At 43.7% G+C, this 15,590-nt stretch overlaps 1 protein-coding gene across 4 annotated transcripts in view; it reads left to right on the forward strand.

Annotated features, from left to right (window-relative positions):
• The window catches only part of TPPP3 (tubulin polymerization promoting protein family member 3), a 175,980-nt gene that overhangs the window by 54,060 nt on the left and 106,330 nt on the right, over positions 1 to 15,590 (forward strand). For all 4 annotated transcript variants that reach the window (XM_069217666.1, XM_069217667.1, XM_069217665.1 and 1 more), the window contains exon 2: positions 8,460 to 8,653. In XM_069217666.1, coding sequence (XP_069073767.1) covers positions 8,466 to 8,653 — 188 coding nt within the window. In that variant the 5' untranslated portion in view covers positions 8,460 to 8,465. The remainder of the gene's footprint in view (positions 1 to 8,459; positions 8,654 to 15,590) is intronic.

A 15,590-nucleotide genomic window follows, 5' to 3' on the forward strand; every position in this document is an offset into this window, starting at 1 on the left:
GTAGACTGGCGTATGCAAGGAAGTCACCATCTGTGCCCTTCAAAGCATTTCCAGAGGCTGGGGGAGGCTACCCCTCCCCAACCTGTAACACCTATTTTCAAAGGGAAAGGGGGTAACTCCCTGCTCTCAGAGGAAATGCTTTGTTCTGCCTTCCTGGGATTAGGCTGCCCAGACCCCAGGAGGGCAGAACCCTGTCTGTGAGGTGGCAGCAGGTGTAGCTGCAGTGCAAGCCTCAGACAGCTGGTTTGGCAGTACTGGGGATCCAGGATGGAGCCCCAGGATGCATGGAATTGGCTCCCCAATACCAGATTTGGAATGGGGGACAATTCCATGATCTTAGAAATGTTACATGGTCGTATTCAGAGTTACCATTGTGAAGTTACATATACGTATTGACCTATATGTAGTGCACGCATGTAATGGTGTCTCCGCACTCACAAAGTCTGGGGAAATGGCCCTGAACTATGTCAGGACACCTCTGCTAGTGCAAGGGTGCCCTCACACATAGTAAAATTGCACCTAACCTTCAGCAAATGAAGGTTAGACATATAGGTTACTTAAGTGCAGTGAAAACGGCTGTGAAATAACGTGTGCGTTATTTCACACAGGCTGCAATAGCAGCCCTTAGTAAGGGTTTGTCTGAGCTCCCTATGGGTGGCAAAAGAAATGCTGCAGCCCATATGGATCTCCTTGAACCCCAATGCCCTGGGTACCTAGGTACCATATACTAGGGACTTATAAAGGGGGGCCAGTGTGCCAATTGAAATTGGCAAATTAAGTCACTAGCCTACAGTGACAAATTTAAAAGCAGAGTGAGCATAAGCACTGAGGTTTTGATTAGCAAAGCCTAAATGACACAGTTAAGCACTACACAGACACACACATTAGGCCATAAACTATGAGCACTGGGATCCTGACTAGCAGGATCCCAGTGAGACAGGCAAAAACATACTGACATACAGGTTCAAAATGCGGGTAACATGCCAAGGAAGATGGTACTTTCCTACAAGCAGATAAGTGAAAAGAGAACTTCTGCAGTTGGAAATACTGTCACTGACCTAACACTAAACGCAAGGGGTACTGAACCCCACACAAAAACTACAGATACAAAACAGAGTTCTGTGACTTTGTAAAGAAGCCTTTTGGCTTCATATAGTGATTGATTCCTCTGTGACGTGTAATGTGCTTATAATGTATAGTAAGGGGTATTGAGCCAGAAGTATCAAGCTCCTGGTTTGCATTTCTTAAATAGCGAATTTTCCGAAAACGCCATTTAAGAAATGCAAAATGGTACGTATGAAATTTGCGAGTCAGTAATAGCGATTTCTTACAATCCACAATCGCTATTACCGAATCTCAATTAGGGAATGGGACTCCATTCATCCCTATGGTGGTTTTGCATTTCCCAATTTGCAAATTCCAGTTAGTAATTCGCAAGTTAGGTAATTCAAACCCCAGGGTGCTGGGGGCCTAAGCCCCCCTCTGATGCACACCAAAAAAATATTTGTGGACATGTGAAGCACATACATTCCCTAGGGGCATGTGTGTACTACATGTCATTTTTTTAAATGCATTTATAATGTACTTTTTAAAATTGCACATGCTTACCACCAAATTGGATTTGGTGGTAATTGCATTTCCTAAATGCCCAATTCACATTTAGGAAATGCTTGATACATGTGCTTTGGAAATCGCAAATAGGAATTCCCTAATTGCGTTTTCCTATTTAGAGAATCACAATTTGCGATTCTCTAAATGGGGTCGCTATTTTAAGAAATCGCTATTTTTGCGATTCCTTAAAATTGCACAGCGAATGCCTTTCATACATCTTGAAAGGCATTTTTGCATTTGCAAACGGCCGAAATTTGCGATTCGCACCGCTTGCGAATGCAAAATTGATTGATACAGCTGGCCCATAGTGCCTTATATATAAATCCACTTCCAACCTTGATTGCAACCTTTTCTCCTCTCTTTATTTGTCTCATTCTGTTATGCTTATTCCATTGTAATAGCCTCCAGCCCCCCTTATCATATTTACTTCTGCCAACGGCTGGAGGCAGGACGGTGGTTGCTCCTTGTGCGCAACAATTCCTAAATCTGTTGTTGCCCAGCTACTGAGATATTGGGGCAGTGGACAAAGTCTACTAGATTCTGGTCTCTCTCTCATCATGTATGTATATTATGGTAGCCAGGGGCAATCCATATCCTGTCTGGAGTTACAAACTCTGTTACTAGTGGTCCTAATCATGGATGGCAATCTGATGGGTCTTAAAACACAACCCCTCCACTTCAGTTCTATATGTGACAATCCGAATGAAGGATGGGAATCACGACAAACACCTGACCTCAGCACTGAACAAAATTCTTCCGACAGCAAAAGCATTGGGTAAAAGCCCCGGTCAGAAGGTTTGAGTAAGAGAGACAGGCAGGGTGCTTAAAGCGAGGGAATGGGGGACAACCATACTGTCCTGAACCTTACTGATGAGCTTACAAAGCGCATCACAGCTCCACAGCTAAACCAGAGTGGGGATGAGGAAAATGTTAGTTAGGATACTCAAATGGTTTTGTTATATATGTGTAGAGATTGTCACCAAAGTGTAGGGGTGTGCACCCTGAGTATCGACCCCAGAAAATTGATGGCACACAGTATCAAGGGCAAAATATTGAAAAAATATTGACAGGTAAGTAAGCCTAGATTTTCTATATATAACTTCACGTATATGTACCTACGGGGTACACATATCTTTATGGTACATAGATGTGAATTGAGGAATAGTAAATCAATACTTCCGTATAGGCATTTACCTTTCTATATTCTTTCCCTCAATATACTTGTACCGCCAGATTCTGGGGGTTGATATTTAGTAGTACAGTTAATTTTAGAATATAGGCAATGGTATGTTTTATGGGATTTGAAAATAAATAAAGACAGCTAATCAAAAATGGCAACAAAAAAACAAATCTGGCAATATTGCTCAGGCACTGGACTCCTTGCAGGTAGTAGGCAAATCTCAACTGAGATTTAATGATATGGCATGTGCCTCTGACCCCTAAGGCACCCTTGAACCTCCAGTGTTGCAACATATGAACGGTGCTTTGAAATGAAAACATCTCTGTCCCTAGTATATAGATCTCCAAGGTCTTTCATCGTTTTATATTAGGAGGGAGTTCTAATCACCAGTCCCACTCCTCTAGAGACCTCTTGACATCCACAGTTAGGTTGATCTTAGTTCTTGTTCCTTCCTGTATAACTGGGCTCCTCTTTTTCAGTTAGCGTGCTCCTGCAGGGTACTTCAACAGCAACCTTTGCAACAGTGTGTCGCTTATTCTTTCAAGCTAGGTTCAATTCCTCCAGCATGTTTATGACAAAGTCCCTTGCACAGCTCCTCAGTTATCGGGAAGCTGGGTTTAAGGCATTACAAGGCAAACCTTTTCACCTGAGGGATGCAGCAAAAAAATTTATTTTCTCCAGCAGGCAACCCCTCCTTTTCTCCAGGTACTCCACAGTTCTTTTGCATAAATCCTGCCCAGGTTGTCCCCACCGGTAAGAATATTAGCAATTATAGATCCTGTATTGGGTGCTCAAATAGCTCATACTAACCCTTCTGATTGAGCACTGTCACTAGTGCTTGAGTACAATGGGCACTGACTTGTGTTTCAAGCCAGTATTTACCTGGATTTTACAGACAACAATGTGTATTCCATTAGTGCATCCACTGTGCCAGCTTTCAAGCAGTTCCTGACATCATTATAGACTGGACAAGTCACAATATAGGTCCTTTATTATCAGCAGGAAAGAGACGTGGGGCTAGAAATTCCCAAGCAAAGAAACTAAGCTGAGTACAAAGAAGAGTGGGAGGCTTCCTTACTCAGCTACCTTCCCCTCTGCTGAGGGTAACACCTCTTGGGAAGAATGAGGCAGGAAGGATGCAGGACTGTTCTTGCACATCAAATGTATATCCAGCTTCCTCCTACTTTTCAAAGAAGACTGATTCACTTCAGAGGACCACAGGAATGTTCCTACAGGAAACATTCATGTCTAGCAGTCTTCCTCCACTCCTTCTGTACACGCAGATGATAAAAAATGGATTCATTTCCACACACACACTGCCAAAGCATGTTCCTACCCAGAGCCTTTGATCTTATAGCTGTCCACCTGCAGCTGATCTTAAGGTAAAATCCGGGCACTGCAGACTGCAGCTCATAATCTAAGGTAAATAGAGTTTACAGTGTGCAAGACTCCTTTGGGTAGGCTCACCTTATAGCAGCGTTCCTAAATAATGTAGAAAATCTGAAAAAACAGAACTTTTCATGTTCTAGGACTGCTGGTGAGCTCACTAAGGCGTTCTTCCCATCTTGGGTTCAGAAACCACAAGCGGTCTGGTGAGACACCATACCTTTAACCCTCCACTAGAAGCCAACTGAATAAAGTTTCAAAGCTTTATTACAATCCCAAAATCAATGTAACATATATGGTGCGCAAAACTAAGTTATAAGCATACATGAAAATCATAGGTTGACCAAAACATCGAAAAAGATTTAGGGGGTCATTATGACCCCGGCGGTCGGAGATAATGTGGTGGTAGTACCGCCAACAGGCTGGCGATACTTACCTCCACATTATGAATTTGGCGGGTTGGCTGAAGCCAACCTTCCAATGTACCACTCTGACCTCCATGGGAAAACCATCTCCAGCCCGGCAGCCGCTTTTGTGCTGGCGGCAGTATCATGACCCTGCCTATTGCCATGCTTTTCGTGGCGTTCGTAACGCCATGAAAACCATGACAGCTGGCCCTATCAGTGACAGGGAATTCCTTCCCTGTCACTGATAGGAGGCCCCTTCCCCCCCAACACTCCGCAGACTCCCCCACCCCCTTCATCTATGCTCCCCCTCCCTTCCAACCTCCCCCCGTACACACACATGCAGACACACACTCATTCACAGACATACACGCAGACATGCATTCTCATTTCCATTCATACACGCACCCCCACACATGCATACATGCACGCAAACAACACTAAACACACACTGCATTCAGTTGAACACTCACACATACATGCAAACACCCCCCCCACACACACACATAACACCACCCACCCCCTCCCCTGTTGGAAACCCAACTTACCAGTATCGAGGGTGGTAGGGGATGGGGCGCTGCTACAGCCAGCAGCGCCCACCAGCAGAACACCGCCAGGCCGTATTATGTTTCATAATACAGCTGGTGGCGGTCTACTGGCATGGCGCAGCTGGTGGTAGCAGCACCACCTTACCACCATCCGCCAATATGGCCACAGCCGGATTTTTGCCCTTCTTGTGAAGGAAATCCGGCTGTGGTCATAATTTGGCAACTGGATGGTAACTGCGGCAACGGTCTTTTGGCGTCCGTAGCCGCTGCGGTAGGCGGCATTTACCGCCAATGTTAAAATGAGGGCCTTAGTCTACTAAACTTCTATACTGTTAAAAACTCTAAAAGAATGCCATAAATCAGCAAAAAAAACATATGCACATTAATTTCTGATTTCAAAGCAGAAGATCAGTAAATCATCAAAATACACTTTTTAAAAATCAATTCTTGGAGGCTGGGCCATCTTTATCTCTAACACAAATTTGGAGTTACATGTCTGGGAATGGGCTTACAGATGTGGGTAAAGCAAAAAGGATAAGACAAAAAACTATTTAGAAAAAACATAGAACTATGGCAACTCTTTCTAAAAATATGCTGGTGTAATTATCTAAGCTGAAAAGGACACAAGAAACCACATTTAATTATACCTCTCATCATGGGACATCAGGCAAGAAATGTCATCACAAGAGCTTTCACTTTCTCTCGACATCAGTGTACAGCAGCATCAGGACAGTGCAGAACACAGGCTGTACATAGAACAGGTCAGCAGATCAGAACTAGTTTGGGCATATTAGCACTGAACAGCATAATCAAATGGGGCAATTAAGACTATGAGGAAACTCATTCGAAGACTTGAAAAAGGACAGAAGTGATGGCAGCAGACTCAAGCAGGAGTAGACTGACTCTGGCAGAGTTCAAGAAAGACTAACTCAGAGTTTCAAGCTCTCTCACTAATTATAGATATCCGATTGGTCCTCCAAGTGAGCTCATTTTACACACAGGATTTAGCATCCAATGGTAGCTGGTGGCACCCTCAAGTTTGCAATTATTCCAGATTTTCTTAGAGAAAGCATATAGTCATTTCAATGGCTTCATATAGTTTTGCCAAAAAATTACATTTTTTAGTTTGTTACTTCACAATTCTTTCTCATGACACACAAAATGAACTAAACAATTCTCACATGCAATTTCTAAAAGTTTCCTGTCTTGTTCAACAGCTAGAACAAATACTGTCACATATTTAACACTAAAACATGTTCTTCATCTTCAATACAACAGGACATTCAACATCACATCAGCAACCTACGGAAAAATTCAGGTCAGAAGGAACAGCACAAGCAAGTAATTTTCCTCAACTGTTGCAAGAATAAATCTTCATGCCTAGTCCAGCTAAGAAAGCATAAAATGCACATGAATATAATTAATAAAGTTAAACCCTATTGCACACCTTACAATTGAATCATATATGCAAAGCAAATTATTTTGCTACAAAGATTATTTACAACATATTAGACCAGTATTTCTTTTTCTGCACATGTAACTTATGTTAAGAAACATTCATTTAATTCAGTGTAAGTACGATGAATTCGTGATCATTTTATACTCATAACATTCTTCTGTTCTACTGCTTCTTCTTGAAGATAATACTTTGAACATTAATTAATGTCATAATTTCATCCAAATATAAGTGCACCATGTCTTCATGTTAAAACATGATGTCAAATATGAATGGAGGCCACATTGTCCACTATGATTCAAGTGTGCACAATTTACATTATCACGTTAATTTTCTCTGTTAGGCTTTTAAATTAAAGTTTATCAGTCACCATATGCTAGCTTCTATGCCACAAATCTATTAGTAAAATTTGATGTCTATCATTTTCCCAGCAGAAGATTAACACTTCAGTTAATACATATTTATAGACCATAGTCAACATTAAATTAAAAGGGCCAACTCCCTTAATTCTGCAGCCTAATAATTATTTTAGAGATTCTGAAAATACGCATATTAAGAAGGCTGTTAGATATGCCACTTGGCATCCCTATTGAACCTTCAATGGTGATTATGTGCCTTGTATCTGCTTGCAGAAATTCCAGGCATTAAGGTTTATGCCAGTTCATCCAGAAGTGGTGCCCACTCAGTGATCTCACTGTGTCGGAACAACCCACTTAAGTTTAAAAAAAGACTTGACCACAAACACATCTTCCACAATGAAGATCTTTACTTTGTATATTATTATATTTTATGTGTGTTGGTTATTGTTATGAAGGAAATGTCACTAAATGTAATCCTTTGCTTATAGTGATAAGTAGGCTGAAAGAATCAGCAAATCATGTACAGATGACAAGATTTACATATTGTCTAAACACGGTTCAGCATTTTGCTCAGTTCAAGGCGCAGTCAAGCGTTTCCAGTTATTTGTTTTTAGCATCTAGCCCTGTGAACCCACTAAGAATGATGTTAATTTGTCTGTGGCTGTTGATTTTATAAAATGGAGGTACGAGAAATGTCAATTACAATATTTTACAAGCTTTGCTGTTAGCACACTGGAAAAAAATGATGGATAGGAGACACAGGGAGAGCACGGATACAGATATATTACAGCTTCACTGTGCTGTCTCTAAAGACAGTAGATAATTGAGTGACTGTAAAGCACAATATAGGAATGATTGCATCCTCATGCTTTAATGAATGTTATGACTATTTCAACTGAGGGGTGTAGGATCCAGAACATCATGATATTAATTCGAATTGCCGTTGATTCAGAATTGTAAGGCTGCCTTAACTCCACTTTTAAACTTGTGGTTGTACTGCAAATGCTTGGCATATGGTAGGAGCTTTTTAGATATAGCATAAAAACAATGGCTACCTTTGGCAGTCGCATGGTGGGCGTGTTAGGCTTTTGTCTATTAGATTTTTCCATGCAAGGCCCTGATTAAAAAGAGGAAAAGAATACCTTAGCCTCCTCCTATCTGTCAACCTTTTCCATCCCTCCTTTCTTGTGGCTTGGCTGAGGTGGATGTGGGGAGCAGTGAACGTTCTGCCTGCTTCAATTTGACAAAGCCTTCCACTGACCCGCCATGTTCCTTCCTTCCTTAATTGTGACAACCAGACTGAGAATGATTTCACAATGGCTAATGAACAACCAAATAACTAATTCGGACAGCTTTAACCCAATGATGAAAGTAGAAGTAGCAAAATTGTCCAGTCCTTATGGTTCACCTCGGTGTAAGGTTCCATTGTGAAGGTGAGGGCCACATTTGTCCTTATAATCCAGTGGATTAGGTGACAAATATTAACTGCCCCGCTTTTTCTTGTGTTTTTTGCAGCTAACTATGGCCGAAAATGCAGACCTGGCCTCTTTGGAGGAGAGCTTCAAGAAGTTTGCTATCTATGGAGACACAAAAGCCACAGGCCAGGAAATGAATGGAAAGAACTGGGCTAAAGTGTGCAAGGACTGCAAAGTTATTGATGGCAAGGCAATTACAAGTACAGATGTGGATATTGTGTTCTCCAAAGTAAAGTAAGTGGGATCACGTAGAACTAAAAATGCACAAAATATGTCCTGAGAAGAAAGAAGAGTAATTTGAAATAGGAATTAGAAATGTTGAAGCAATGGCGAAGCAATTACTCTTGTAAAGCCATTAGATGGCATGGCTGGCTACCCTAGAAGTGTATGTTTGATACTTCAAAGATGGCTGCTAAGCTGAGAGAAGCAACACGCCATAATGCTAATTGTCAGCCATCCTAGAAGTGTATTTTTTTATACATCCAAAATTTCCACCATGTTACTTTATGCCATGTACCATCATGCAACGTGGTGGCCATCTTGGCAGTATAAAAACACATTTAGAAGATGAGTGCCTTGTTGCATCAAGACATATTGCATCAAACAGCTTGGAGACCATTTTGGAAATATAAAAAATACCTTGCCATGATGGCTGACCGGCACTACTGACTTTGGCAGTGCTAACATAATTTTAAAAGTATCTGGTATTGTTAAAGCCAATACCAGTGAGTAAGAGGAAAGCAGACAGTGGCAGGAGAGGGACTGTAGGGAGAATGAGAAAGACCAGGGAAGGGAAAGAGTGTTGGGGGAGAAGAGAGCGTAAGAGAAAAAAGAGTGAAATAGCGAAACTGGCCTGCAGCAGTTCTCGGGGTTAGAGGAAACAAAAAATTACTGCTGGTTAGAGCCAGAGAGTGATGGGGGTTAAAGATGGGTGTGAAAGAGCGAGGAAAACAACATTAGTGACTGCCCAATAGGGGAGTGAAAGGAAAAGAAACCGAAAGAGACAAAGGAGCAGGCCATGCATTCCAATGATGTATAAAATCACAAATGAGATAACAAAATAGTTCTCTGATGCCAGCAGAGGAAGGATACATTCATCCAATGAAAAATGAAGGGGGCTACATAAATCTTCTAGAGAGGGGACAATCAGGAGAATACGAGGCAAAGCCTATGCATCAGGGGCAGCAAACTGAAATAGACAAAGAAGCCATCTAATCATAGGAAACAATGAAGCTAAAGCCTGCATTAAGAGCTGCCCAGAGTGAGATGCCACGCCAGGCAACTCCAAGTGGTCTTATGTTCCTGGACCTAAGATTTCCAGGTCTGTAAACACCAGACCTAGTTTTAACAGATGCAAATCTGCACCTGGTAAAACATTAATGGTGAAAGGGGCAGTGGCTTCTGGAAGATGTACAGCCCAGCTTGCCCCTACAGCAGGATAGAGGGAGCAGACAGTGCTCCTCCAGGAAGCTTACAGCCTATTCACCCCCCACCATACCCTCCCTTACCCCAGATAAACAACGCCTGACCCACACAGTCCCTTGGAGATATCTACCACCTGTTCAAAGCAGGTGGTAAATAACGTCTTAGAATTGGAGGATAACTGCACAAAACAATCCCATAATTCTGGGTCTAGCAGATTATCCTCCGATTTTTAGGAATTTAAGTATGAATCCCGTTATTTCGTGTGGAGAAACAAGATGGACTCATCAATTCTGACCCCAGCATCACCCTAATCAGATCACAGGGAACTTAAAATGATGGCTTAAGAAGTAAAGAAGTATTGATTACAATGCAGTCTGAGGCAGTCCAACCTGTCTGCAGCAAAACCACAAAAATGAAAACATAATCCACAAATGTTGGTACATAAGGATAAGATTACTAAATATTGAGAAAATGTGCATTCCAAATTTATGTTGTATTGCGCGGACCAGTGGCAGGTGTGTATTCCTTTAACCTGACTTGAATTTCAGTCTTGCTTTTACAGATCTTTGTTACATGCTTCAGCATTGTTTTGCCAGTATCATGTACTTTTCGCTCAAATGTTGCAAGCTTTACTTGGAATTAAGGCTTTTTAGCTCCTTGTAAAATCCTAACATTAGTACTCAACAGATTCCACCCGTATCTTGGACGTTGAAGATTAATGAACTGCTTAGCTAGCCAAATACGTTTGCTCTTGATTAAGTGCTGTAGTCAGATGTAGTTTTCTGTATTCCTTTACCTTCCAAAAATTTCTAGTAGATTATTTTACCTCCTTTTTCCTTAACATTTGTGCTCTCCTTCTTTAGGTCTGTCTTAGCAGCGTTAGCAGCGCAGCTGTCACAAGACATTATCCCCTTCGCTGCCAGGCCTTTTCCCCCTCCTGTGCCGAGCCTTTTTTTGGCTGTTTGGGGCAGTTCGCGCTTAGGCCCTCATAACTTATTGTTCACATAAGCTACCCACGCCAAATTTGCGTCCTTTTTTTCCAACATCCTAGGAATTCTAGAGGTAGCCAGACTTTGTAGGTTCCCCAGAAGGAGGCCAAGAAATTAGCCAAAATACAGTGAAAATTTAGTTTTTTTCAAACAAATGGGAAAAAGGGGCTGCAGAAGAAGGCTTGTGGTTTTTCCCTGGAAATGGCATCAACAAAGTGTTTGCAGTGCTAATATCACCAGCTTCCCAGCTTTCAGGAACAGGCAGACTTGAATCAGAAAACCCAATTTCTCAACACAATTTTGGCATTTTACTGGGACATACCCCATTTTTACGATTTTTTGTGCTTTCAGCCTCCTTCCAGTCAGTGACAGAAATGGGCATGAAACCAATGCTGGATCCCAGAAACCGAAACATTCCTTAAACGTAGACAAAATTCTGAATTCAGCAAGGGGTAATTTGTGTAGATCCTATAAGGGTTTCCTACAGAAAATAAAACTGGAAAAAAAAATATTTAAATTGAGGTGAAAAAAACTGCAATTGTTCTCTACGTTTTACTCTGTAACTTTTTCCTGCAATGTCAGATTTTTTAAAGCAATATACCGTTACGTCTGCTGGACTCTTCTGATTGTGGGGATATATAGGGCTTGTAGGTTCATCAAGAACTCTAGGCACCCAGAGCCAATAAATGACCTGCAAACTGCAGTGGGTTTTCATTCTTACCGGGTATACAGCAATTCATTTGCTGAAATATAAAGAGTAAAAAAATAGCTATCAAGAAAACCTTTGTATTTCCAAAATGGGCACACGATAAGGTGTTGAGGAGCAGTGGTTATTTGCACATCTCTGAATTCTGGGGTGCCCATACTAGCATGTGAATTACAGGGCATTTCTCAAATAGACGTCTTTTAGGAAAAAAAGTAGAGAAAGACAAGGGGCAATAACACTTGTTTTGCTATTCTATATTCCCCCAAGTCTCCTGATAAAAATGGTATCTCAGTTGTGGGGGTAGGCCTAGCGCCCGCGACAGGAAATGCCCCAAAACACAACGTGGACACATCCCATTTTTTGACAGAAAACAGAGGTGTTTTTTTGCAAAGTGCCTACCTGTAGATTTTGGCCCCTAGCTCAGCCGGCACCTTGGGAAACCTACCAAACCTGTGCATTTTTGAAAATTAGAGACTTGGGGAATCCAAGATGGGGTGACTTGTGGGGCTCTGACCAGGTTCTGTTACCCAGAATCCTTTGCAAACCTCAAAATTTGGCTAACAAAAACACATTTTCCTCACATTTCGGTGACAGAAAGTTCTGGAATCTGAGAGGAGCCACACATTTCCTTCCACGCAGCATTCCCCCAAGTCTCCCCATAAAAATGGTACCTCACTTGTGTGGGTAGGCCTAGCGCCCACGAAAGGGAATGGCCCAAAACACAACGTGGACACATCCCATTTTTTGACAGAAAACAGAGGTGTTTTCTGCAAAGTGCCTACCTGTAGATTTTGGCCACTAGCTCAGCCGGCACCTAGGGAAACCTACCAAACCTGTGCATTTTTAAAAACTAGAGACCTAGGGGAATCCAAGATGGGGTGACTTGTGGGGCTCTGACCAGGTTCTGTTACCCAGAATCCTTTGCAAACCTCAAAATTTAGCTAAAAAAACACATTTTCCTCACATTTCGGTGACAGAAAGTTCTGAGCTTCCACCCAGCGTTTCCCCAAGTCTCCCGATAAAAATGGTACCTCACTTGTGTGGGTAGGCCTAGCGCCCGCGACAGGAAATGCCCCAAAACACAACGTGGCCACATCCCATTTTTTCACAGAAAACAGAGGTGTTTTTTGCAAAGTGCCTACCTGTAGATTTTGGCCTCTAGCTCAGCCGGCCCGGGGGGGGGGCAGAAATGGCCTAAAATAAATTTGCCCCCCCAACTTCCCCGGGGAGCGACCCTTGCCTACGGGGTCGCCCCTGCGTGACATTGGTGCAAAAAAAAAGATCCCCGGTACCTAGTTTTTTCTGCCTCCCTTGGGGGCAGATTGACCTAAAATCGTTCAATTTGCCCCCAAGGGGGGCAGAAATGGTCTAAATACAATTTGCCCCCCAGGGGAGCGACCCTTGCCTAATGGGTCGCTCCCCATCTCTAAAAAAAAACAAACAAACAAAAACACGAAAAACAAATTAGCCCTGGCGCCCTGAGGTTTCTGCCCCCCCTGGGGGGAGATCGGCCTAATAACAATAGGCCGATCTGCTCCCAGGGAGGGCAGAAATGGCCTAAAATAAATTTGCCCCCACCCCCCCGGGGAGCGACCCTTGCCTACGGGGTCGCTGACCTTGCGTGACGGCGCAAATTAAAAAATACCTGCTGCCTAGTGGTTTCTGCCCCCCCTTGGGGGCAGATTGACCTAAAATCGGCCGATCTGCCCCCAAAGCAGGCATAAATGGCGTAAATACAATTTGCCCCTCCAGGGGAGCGACCCTTGCCTAAGGGGTCACTCCCCATCTCTAAAAAAACAAACAAACAAAAAATAAACACAAAAAAACAATTAGCCCTGGCGCCTAGAGGTTTCTGCCCCCCCCGGGGGCAGATCAGCCTAATAACAGTAGGCGGATCTGCCCCCAGGGGGGGCAGAAATGGCCTAAAATAAATTTGCCCCCCCCCCGGGGAGCGACCCTTGCCTATGGGGTCGCTCCCCTTGCGTGTTGGCGCAAAAAAAAAGATCCCTGGTGCCTAGTGGTTTCTGCCCCCCTTGGGGGCAGATTGACCTAAAATCGGCCGATCAGCCCCCAAAGTGGGCAGAAATGGCCCAAATACAATTTGCCCCTTCAGGGGAGAGACCCTTGCCTAAGGGGTCGCTCCCCATCTCTATAAAAAACAACAACAACAACAAAAAAACACAAAACAAAATTAGCCCTGGCGCCTAGAGGTTTCTGCCCCCGCCTGGGGGCAGATCGGCCTAATAACAATAGGCCGATCTGCCCCCAGGGGGGGAAGAAATGGCCTAAAATAAATTTGCCCACCCACCCCCCGGGGAGCGACCCTTGCCTACACGGTCGCTCCCCTTGCGTGACGGCGCAAAAAAAAAGATCCCTGGTGCCTAGTGGTTTCTGCCCCTCTTGGGGGCAGATTGACCTAAAATCGGCTGATCTGCCCTTAAAGTGGGCAGAAATGGCCTAAATACAATTTGCCCGTCCAGGGTAGCGACCCTTGCTTAAGGGGTCGCTCCCCATCTGTAAAACAACAACAACAAAAATCCCCGGTGCCTAGTGGTTTCTGCTCCCCTTGGGGGCAGATCGGCCTAATTAAAATAGGCTGATGTGCCCCCCTTGGGGGTAGAAATGGCCTAAAATAAATTTGCCCCCCAAGGGAACGACCCTTGCCTAACGGGTCGCTCCCCTTACGTGAAATTCATGAACAAAAAAAAAAACTCCCTGGTGTCTAGTGGTTTCTGTCTCCCTTGGGGCGGATTGGCCTCATAAAAATAGGCCAAACTGCCCCCAAGGGGGGCAGAAATGGCCTAAATATAATTTTCCCCCTATGGGAGCGACCCTTGCCTAAGGAGTCGCTCCCCACCTCTAAAAGAAAAAAGAAAAAAGAAAACAAAAACAAAACAAAAAAAATTATCCCTGGTGCCTAGAGGTTTCTGCACCCCCTGGGGGCAGAAAAGGCCTTAAAAAAAAAAGCCCCCCCTGGGAGCGACCCTTGCCCAAGGGGTCGCTCCCTCATGCCAGTTTCATTTTTAAAAAGAAATCCCTGGTGTCTAGAGGGCGTTTCAAAAGCTGGATTGCTTTGCAATCCGGCTTTTGAAACGCAGAGATAGACTTCAAAGGGAAGGAAATAACTTTCCTTCCCTTTGAAGCCTCTCTCGGCCTCCCCCACGTGATCGGAAGAGAAATGCTTTGCATTTCTCTTCCGATCGCACTGGAAGCTGAGCTTCCAGCGCGATGGGAGGAGGCCCTGTGACAATCAGTGCGCGTTCGCATGCTGACGTCACAGGGGGTGGGGGGTCAGGGTGGAAGGGGAAGGGCTTCCCCTATCATCCCTGCCTGTGGGGGAGGGGAACCCCACAGAGGGAGCGCTAGCGCTCCCTCTGGGCTCTGTGCCCAGGACGTAATGGTTACGTCCTGGGCACAGCAGCACTGTGCCTCAGGACGTAACCATTACGTCCTGGGCACAGAAGGGGTTAAGCGATCAACCTGAAAAAGGGCTTTAGGAAGGTCTACCAGGAGATGGGGGCTTTGGCTTCGCTCAGATGTTGGTAGCCAGGAGTAAATGTTTTAATTAGGATGAAGTTGTGTGCTTCCATAAAAAGTGCTTGCCTGCCACACAGCTGTGATCATTTTGTTTATCTATCCAGTTGCCTGAGCTTAACCTTCAGTGACACTCACTGTAGGAAGCTAACCTGGTGTGTGGTGGGTACCTAAAGTACTCACACCTTATACTAGGTCCAGGTATCCCCTCTTAGTGAAGTGTAGGCAATGTCTAGAAGCCAGGCTCTCTAGAGGTAGCTGTGGATGAGCTGGCTACGCTTATCTAGGAAACTTCCAATGTTCGTGAAATGCCACAGTAGTCACACAGCACTTACTCACATGAAAGAAACCACACAGTGTTACAAAAATAAAGGAACTTTATTTTAGTGACTCAATACCAAAATTACTAAAAAACCAAAGCTCCCTTAGGAGGTAAGTAAACACACTACATATGTACACTAGTAATCAGAAATGGGCATAGAAAAGGTTAGAAAACAGTGCAAATAGCAATTAGCAA

This window comes from Pleurodeles waltl, chromosome 12 (genome assembly GCF_031143425.1).
Source record: "Pleurodeles waltl isolate 20211129_DDA chromosome 12, aPleWal1.hap1.20221129, whole genome shotgun sequence".
NCBI classification, from domain to species: domain Eukaryota; kingdom Metazoa; phylum Chordata; class Amphibia; order Caudata; family Salamandridae; genus Pleurodeles; species Pleurodeles waltl.